We start from the raw sequence: 9,146 nt of genomic DNA, 5'->3' as shown, positions 1-9,146 counted from the left end.
CTGCTCTTTGAGATGTTTAGGTGAAGGGAGAATATCTTCTATAAACCAGTAAACTCCAAAGAATTACTCAAGGGGGATGTGGCAGAAGCTATTTTTAGAAGGTGAATCTATGCATTTTTCTTTTTGTTTTTATTTTCGCCACTTGCTGAATATCTGTTTTAGAGCAGAGAGCGCGCGCACACACATGCACACACACGTGCACACATGTGCACACACAATCAATGAGTAACTTAATCATCTTTTCAGTTCTGCCATTTGCCTATAAGGTCTTTTTTTTTTTCTTTCCCATTTATACTCCATGCTCTTGAATCAAGGTATTCATATTGGATAATATATTGCTAATTTTATTGAGTTTGTGAGCCAACAAAATAATGGAGCCTTCTAACTTAAAAAAATTTCCATCTTCTGCCCTTGCACCCCCAAACTCACAATTTGGTGAACAGTACACTACTTGTGAGTGATAGAAAGTTGAAAGGTGGTGGTGACTAGACCTAATGCTATTTTCTTAAGCCATCTATCTAAAGAATTGTTTTTTTCATACTTTAAAAAAATATGTCTATGCTTTCTTTTTTTTTCTTTTTTTCTTTTTTTTTTTTTAGTCAAGTACTTTCTTAAAGAAACAATAGCACCACATTGGCATAGCTGGCCAAACAATAAATGGGAAAGCAAAATGTGCTACATCTTCCATTTTAAGCATTCTCCCAAGTACATAAACTAATAACAGAAACCCTGAAGTCATAGTGCATGAGATGGTTTCATCTACACAAACACTGACATTCCAAGGAGGGGAAGGATTCTCAAGGGAGGCCAGGCTTTTTTTTTTTTTTTCTTTTTTTTTTTAAAGATTTTTCAAGGAAGTGATTTCTTCTCAGTATTCCATTGGACTCTTAAGATGAGTGTGTGTGTGCACGTGTCTGTGTGTGTGTGTGTGTGTGTGTGTGTAGGGTGGGTATTGGGAGAGTTTTTCTTTATCTCTAGAAGAGTGGATTCTGATGGAAAGATGCTTTAACTTTTTCAGTGGAGCTTCCTCATCTTAAGATGTTCGAATAATACAATTATACTATTTGGGTAAGTGGGAATGGAAATTTGACCTAGGTATTCAGTGTTGTCAATTAAACTGGAAATCAACCCATAAATTAAAAGCTCATTCTTACCAGTATTTATAGCTCTTTCATAAACGTCTTGATATCACCTCATCTCAAAATTCTAAAGCAAAGCTTATAAAGTTTTGAGCTGTAAGATTTTATGTGCTTCCTTCTGTCAGCACCAGGTCATTCTGCTGTAGTATATAGTGATCAGCTGACTTCTGGAGTTGACAGCAATTTGTCTTCTAGTTTTAAATCATTTGAAAATAAGATAGTGGGTTAGTATAATTAGTTAATTTTTAATTAGCTAACTTATGATACAGTTGGAGAGGACTGTATTAGAAAAAGTTAAGAAGGGTAATATGACTTCGCATATTTAAGCTTTCCTCACTGGGGTATTTTTTGCTGTGAACAGAATTATTAAGTGAATCAAATAAGTCATAGACACTCTTAGAATTACTGTATTCAACTATGTCTGGAAACTTACAAGTCTGCAGAAGGTTGCATGTAAAGTGTTGTTCATAGTTAGTAATTTTAAAAGGTACACACTAGGAATAAGAAATAAAAATCAGAGTGCCATTTTGGGAAAATGGGTCCAGCATCTCATTCCATAGAACCCATATGTCTAGAAGACAGATAAAGGGCAAAATTACCTATGGTTTCTTTTACATCTGTCCACAGTGATCAGAACATAGCTCTGCATGCCAAGGGTGCTAAATTCAAATAACACTGTGGACTAAGGTTAAAATACTAGTTGGCTGACCAGAGGTGTCCATTAAATAGGCCTTCTTTTTGCATATGTTCGGAGATCCAGGAAATCTTGTTTTTTTCTGGCCTCTGAACCTTGAGGTGAACCAGTGGGATGTAGACTAAAGATGTTATTTTTGTTTTGCATGTACACTCTCCAAGAATAAAAGGGATATAGTTTTCATGAAATAATCAAGCCTGGTTGCTTTTCACCAGAAAGTTCTAAGGCAGATAAAAAGATCTGAATGATGGATGATTCATTGTTTTAATAAGAAAATCTTGATATGTAGACAGGAAATATTTTCTAGGTCAGCATGGACCTGTCCTCATCATTGGATTTCCTTGATACCAGTTTCCAATTGAATGGATAAGACACATCCACAGAGGACTAGAGGCCACTCTTCTAAGCAGACATGAGGGAAAATTTCTAGCTGTGAAGGAAATGTTTGTCTTTCAACTAGCAACTCTAATCAAGCATTAACCAAAAATATATGTATATATCAGTATCTCCAAGGATAAGAACAAAATTCATTAAAGAAAGTAAATTTGTAACATTTTATTAGTTATTATTTCAATATTTGAAATCTTGGGACTTTTTTAGATTACTTGAAAAGCGGAAAGAACTGTTTTTCAAAATGAATAGAGTATCATTTATAATATTAAAAGAAGTATTATTAGGTTATTAGTAACTTCCTGGCAGAGTCAGTAAGTGCTAGCAAATGGAATAATCATCCTTTCGCTGGTAGAAATCTTTGTTTCTCTCCTTTTTTCTTTTCCTCTCTTTTCACTTTGTATTCATAAATCCAAATGCAGAATTCAAAATCAAATTGCAGATCAAATGTTTCTAGGTTATTTTGAAAAGTGTTTTAAAAGAGATTGAGCTGTTAGCTTTTAACAAGTAGTTAGTTGGATAGTTAGTTGGATAGCTTCACTGACAAGAACTGGCATGTCAGGAGCATTCAGCTTATCAATTTTCTAGCTATGCTGTGAATGAGTTGTTCATAGAATTCCTTGCATCCCAGCAACTCAAGGGCTCTGATCTTGACGCCCTCATAGCAACTCAGGATAAAAATCTGGAGCTTTATCTTTTTAATCCTCATACCACCCCTGTGAGGTAGGTAGATGACATATTGCCCCCATTTTGCAGATGAGGAAACTGAGGCACAGAGAGGTGAAGTGACTTGCCCAAGGTCACAGAGTGGTGAGTCCGTGACAGAGTCGGCAGATGTTTGTTTCTTCAGCGAGAATAAGAAACCAGGACTTAAAATTCCTAGCCTTCTGCTTCTTCTACTCCTCTCTGGACTCGCCAATCAGATTTGCATCAGTGGACTTTGTGTCTTATTTCTTTTGGAAGGCATAATTGGGGAACTTTTCTTTCCCAAATGGTTAAATTTTGAGTACCCTTCCCCTCTGTGTCACCTTTGGCTCCAGGCTTCCTCTTTTATTTTGCTTTCACCTTTTACCGTTTTGGCCAGACTCTTTCATATAACAAACTACAAAATAGCACCATTGTACTAAAAAACAGAGTTTTACATACTGTTTGATACATCCTGTATTATTGACATGCTAAATTTACATAGTGCTTTATATGGAAAAAATAAAAAGAGAGAAGTACTGATTAGGTCGCACACTAACTCATCATTTGAAGGAACCATTCAGAGTTTGAGACTTTCTATGCTTAAAACATATGCCTAAAATGATTGGCCTCAAAGTTGCAACTACTTGCAATTTTTTTAGCAAGATGTGGAAATAATAAAGCTTTGTGTCTAAAATAAATGCATCCAACTTATATTTGGTACAAATGCCACAGATGGAATCTTGTGGGTTAAAAATTGGTGTGCTATTTGGCTGCTTGCTGCTGCTATTGAGGAGGCCAAATTTGGCAAATAAAAAGGTGATGAAGGGGGGAGGGGGATAGACGAACAAGATTACCAGACACTGTAAAACAAACAGCCTGTGTTGCGTAGAAAGAAGTGCAAATAAAAAAATTAATAAACCACTTAGATAAGGCTGCTGAATGAATGTCTCTAGCAGCCAAGATTCAGAGACAAATGTAGTGCAACTGGATCTATATAACACCCATGCATTTGTGGCTCTTGAGAGGCAGGGACTAAGATCTATATATATATTTTCTCTATAGAACATTATTGATAAAGGATCAACAGCAATCTACCAACTCCAGGACCATTTTTGCAAGGTGCAAAGCTTTTAACAATCACTCCTAAAGACATTGTTGGAATGTTTACTTGCGTATTTCATTGGGGGGGAATGCCCATCTTTTGAAATGTTATCAAACTTATTTTTTTGGTAGGTCTTCTGGTGTTTAACAGGTAACTCGTGCAGAGCAAAGGATCCTGCCAGTGGCATGTCATTCTTCACTCTTCAGGAAGGTCTTCCTACATTCTGTAGTTCTTGTTTCCTGCACTCCCTCTACTTGTGTTCTTCAAATGTACTTCCTAAAAATAAGGGAGAAAAAGTGACATTACTTTGATGAAGTTTTTTGTATCCTACCTATCTATTTCTAACATTGGGTCTCAACCTTTCATATCTATGCCTCACCACTCAATTTAACAGACAGCTTGGGCCAAGTTTTTCTGAGAAAGACATATAAGTAGATGGGCCTGTAGTTTTTAGTTTAGCCAAACCTCACTCAGGCTTCTATTCATCCTTGATGGCATGGGAACCACAGATTGCTTTATAATTACACAAAAAAATGTGTTTTTATTCATCAGCTACTATCACAGATTCCTTGACAGGAAGGAGATCCTTTAAAATTCAGTCTTCTGGACTGTAACATCTTTTCCTAGTGAGGAAAAAGACCACATTTTGGGACCATCCTCTGTTGTTTTATTTCATTTTGTTCTGTTTTAGTTTTTGTAAAAAGGAGCTAGTTCTTTTTCATTTTTTCTTTATCTCCTTTGGAGAGAGGCAGAGCTTTAGAAGTAGAAGATTGGGAATTTTTGTAGTTGATTTAGAATCTATAAAATCACAGACATTCTAAGCTGTGCTCAAATCCAGCTCTTCCATTTTCTAGCTATGTGAACTTGTGCAAGTGACAATCTCGTGTGTCTCAATTTCATCCATAAACTAGGATAATAATAGTTTCTACATTGTAGGATTAAGGATTAAATAATTAGAACATAAAAGCACTTATAATAGGCCTGGCACATGGTAAGCACTATGTAAGTATTACCAATTGTTATTTACTCTTATTATTTCATCTTTACTGGAAGGTAACCATTCTTGGATTAAAAATTCTGGATTCCTTGCTTTGGTGCTACCATTCACCTATCAACAAGCAATTCTGTTATCCAAGGAATATTGAGTTTTGCTTAGAAGCCCTATGATAGTAGGGACTTGTCTCTGTTCACTGTTACAGCCCCATGTCTAGAGCAGTGCCCAGAACATTTCAGGTGCTCAATAAATAGCTATAGAATGAATTGAATGAATGAATGAATATAATGGACCCTCTGATAATGTGAAGAATCAAGTCATTATACTTCTTCTGTAATTATTATTTTATCCTTGAATATACTTAAATAGCAACATTAATTTAGACAAATAAGATGTAAAATAAAATCTGGGAGGAGATAACATTTGCATGCATAAACATCAGGTGCTGCTTCTCTTGATTTCACTTCTAGTCAGGAGGCCCTTAGAGAAGGATGTAATAGATAATTATTGGTACAGAGTGAGGTTCAAGGATTCAGTGTCCTTTTTCCTGGGAACATTTTCCATCAAGACCCAAACCAAGAATTCTCACCATGGTGACTGGAATCTCCAAATTCTTCCTTCTGGCTAAGGAAATGATCAGTCACCCAATCATTGTTAGAAGTTTAGAGATCATTGTAAGGGGCCTTGGAGATCACTTAGCCCTGAGAACTAGAGAGGGTAAGAAGGTGGGGCAGTATCAACTACCAGTCCCTGGAAGTTGTACCTATTGACTAAGACCCATAGGGATTTGATAATTTTTCTTACACATGTTTTTCAGCTCTACCTGGAACATTAGAGTTATCACCAAGACCTTTATAAAAGCAAGTTAGCACTTTGTAAGTTGATGGTCAAAATATCTTGTACCTACTGAATAGAAGGAAGATAATTGTGTAAAAATGTTTATTAAAATATCTAGCTCAGTGGCCACTGAAAAAAAAACTTTGTGGGGATAAATTGGGCATTTGTATAGGATAGCTTGAAATGCTATCATTTAAAATCCTGCCACTTTTCCCCCAAATATTGTACAACTTCTACAAAGTTCACTTAACACGCATTTGTTGCTCTGCTGTTAAGCTAACACTAAAGTATGTGCTGTTAAGCTAACGGTAAAGTTCGTATTCCTTCCTAATCTTACCTTTTAATCTACTTCCTTAAAGGAGTTCTCCAGAAAATGGAAAAAAGACATATGGGGCTACAGAGTAGAGACACTATTGTCCCAAACTCCTTGAAACATTCCTGTTCAGTTCTCAGTAGACCCTGCTGATTGCATATGGCTCATCAAAACCCCACAATCGCTATTATTAAGGACACTATCAGTCTATCAAACTAGTAACCAAATTAACCAACAGGTCTAAAAATACCCTAACTTGGGTTTTACCTCTTTTTCTGTTTAAGAGGCATGCCAGCTTAGAAAAAGAAGATTTTTAAGAATCTGGATAAAGTCCCAACTAGGAAAATGCTCCAGAATGAGATGGTAACAAGTAAAAAGAAAGCACATGAGGTAGTTAATCTTCAGTCTTCCTCTCAAGCCAAATTAATCTCAGATTTTCAGAAGAAAAAAATCAGGTATCTTCTATGCTTCCCTCTTCAAATTCATGAGGGCTGTAGCAAAAAGGATTGGAGTTAGCTTGGCCAACCATATAGATCTTATTCTTTTCCCCAACAGAGAGATTCTTTTTCCCTCAAAGCAGAAGTTTATTTTTATTTATTTATTTATTTTTTTTTGCTGTACGCGGGCCTCTCACTGCTGTGGCCTCTCCCGTTGCGGAGCACAGGCTCCGGACACACAGGCTCCGCGGCCATGGCTCGCGGGCCCAGCCGCTCCGCGGCATGTGGGATCCTCCGGGATCGGGGCACGAACCCGTGTCCCCTGCATCGGCAGGCGGACTCTCAACCACTGCGCCACCAGGGAGGCCCCAAAGCAGAAGTTTAAAGTGCAAAGTCTGAGTGGAGGGATCTTCTGGCCTATTTCTTCTGGGTCTGTCTCGGCATCGCAGCAAAGTCACGGGCAGAAACTCACTTGATAAAGCTGACACTGCTCCAAGCAGCATGGTTCCCATGCACACAGGCGTACGGTGGAGGCCATTCAAAACCAGCTGGGATGTCGTCTGGTTTGCATTTGGCTCTCTTCCCGGGCTCTCACATGTGACTTCTTTGTTGCAGACAATAACAGTGACAAAACAAAAGCACTCAGGGATTTAGTCTCAATTGCATCTGTTGCTTTGCTCATTGTCTTAATTTAATGACGCGGGCCACCTGACAATGGGTGGCAAGTGGAGGCATGTTAGAAGCAGCCGTCGGAGCTGGCACCCACCTTCAATGCACTTCTTGAAGGGGTTATGAAACTGTCCCACATTCAGCCAAGCAAAAACTTTTCACTTCAACAGCTTGTCCAAGACAAACAAACCAGCTGAAACTGTTTCTAGTATGTAACTAGACAGATTTTTGAAAGGAAAACAGTAGTGAGTAAATACTGTTTCCTATTGACACCAGGGAAGGTAAGATTATTTACAAGAAAAATGCTGGTCCTTTAGCTCACTGGGGTTGGTTGAGGAAATTTACCCTCTGAAGGAAGGGTTAACCAACTCACGAGGAAATAGGTTTGATAGGGGTTAATTTGTGATATACTTTATTACACAGTTTGTACCGTACACAGGTATTTAGGAAGCTGGAAAATGCCCTGCAGGGGTCATTCATATTCCCCTGTTATCTCTTAGCACATCCTAGCTCTTGGTTTTTTCCAAAGGAAAGCTATCCACAAACTTTTGGATTAAGATTGCTGAGAGCTAATGACAATGGCAATACTAGTAATCCTGATTAAAATTTGCACACACTTTACAGTTTACACAGTAGTCTCAGTGAACCCTCCCAACAACCTTGTGAGATGATGTTGTTTGCATCTGTCTCATTCACAATCTGAGGCTCCCTAAGATTTAGTGACTTGCTTGAGGTCACATAGGAACAAATCGAGAGACCTAGAACTAATAGTAAAATAATTTATTATTTTAATAAAAGAATAACAATTCTATCACTTGAACATTTGTATGTTCTGGACACTGTATTATAAGGTGCTAATTGTGTACATTCTCTTATTTAATTTTCACAGTTCTCTTGGAGATGGGTACTAGTGCCTTGCCCATTTTACCTTTATGGAATATGAAGCTTATAAAAGCTAAACAACTTTCCTAATTTCTTACAGTGAAGATATGACCACGGTTGGAATTTGTATCAGTCCCTTCTGATTCTGGAGCTCACCAGTTAGCCACTCTGCCATACTGCCTCTCTAAGAGTTAAGACAATATCTGGTGCCTCAAAATCCAAATCTCTTTCCAGTAACAATAACTGATAATGTCACGAGCTGCCCATGATCCCAAATGGTGGTAGATGCTGGTTTGGAGGCTAAGGCAAGACTCTAGGGGGGTGGCCTCCTTTATCACAGTGTGAGCTGAGTGCTGTTTTTATGGTTAGTGATAGAGGTCTAGTAGCACAGCATTCATTTAACAAAAGCTAACCCTGTGGATGTTATAAGCCCTTATTTTCTCCCTGCCTATCTTTATGAGATTTTGCCCAAGAGACAGAATCTAAAAGAAGGATGATAATAGGCCCTTTACATTTTAGGGAGGGAGCAGTGATGTTTTCAATAGACTCTGTTTCCATCTCCACCCACTGCAAACAAGTTAAGTATTGTATGACATAAACTCTAAGAAAAGATTGGCACCCTATAAAAAATGCTGGGCAAATACCGTCCATCATGGAATGTTAGCAGCCTATTGTACAGCATAAAATTCTAACTGAGCATTGACCTTCTCCTTAACAGGGCAAAATGGAAAAAAGAAAGAGCAGTGGATGATTGAAGAGATGGCCCAGATGTCAGCTCTTTACCTGTTGAAAAGGATGTGCTCTAGATATTTTTCTGGCTTGGCCTGGAGACACATGAAATTGTAGAGGATGATTTAGATGTCTCAACATCAACTTTGATGTCTTGTTATTTTGGGGAATTACAAGTTCAAATTCCAGGAGAGTGAGGTCAGTCTTTCATCTCTGGGAGCCAAGCAGAGTGAGTGTCATGCAATCAACTCAGTGCTTTGGGATGTGACTTTT

At 37.9% G+C, this 9,146-nt stretch overlaps 1 protein-coding gene across 2 annotated transcripts in view; it reads right to left on the bottom strand.

Annotated features, from left to right (window-relative positions):
* Window positions 1-2,428: 2,428 nt before the first annotated feature.
* The window catches only part of IGF1 (insulin like growth factor 1), a 71,255-nt gene continuing 64,537 nt past the window's right edge, over window positions 2,429-9,146 (bottom strand). For both annotated transcript variants that reach the window (XM_060111844.1, XM_060111845.1), the window contains exon 4: window positions 2,429-4,288. In XM_060111844.1, the coding sequence (XP_059967827.1) occupies window positions 4,229-4,288 (60 nt within the window). In that variant the 3' untranslated portion in view covers window positions 2,429-4,228. The remainder of the gene's footprint in view (window positions 4,289-9,146) is intronic.

Source organism: Mesoplodon densirostris, chromosome 11 (assembly GCF_025265405.1).
Source record: "Mesoplodon densirostris isolate mMesDen1 chromosome 11, mMesDen1 primary haplotype, whole genome shotgun sequence".
NCBI lineage: Eukaryota > Metazoa > Chordata > Mammalia > Artiodactyla > Ziphiidae > Mesoplodon > Mesoplodon densirostris.
Note: the sequence above shows the minus strand (reverse complement) of the source record. Positions and strands in the feature narration are given on the sequence as shown.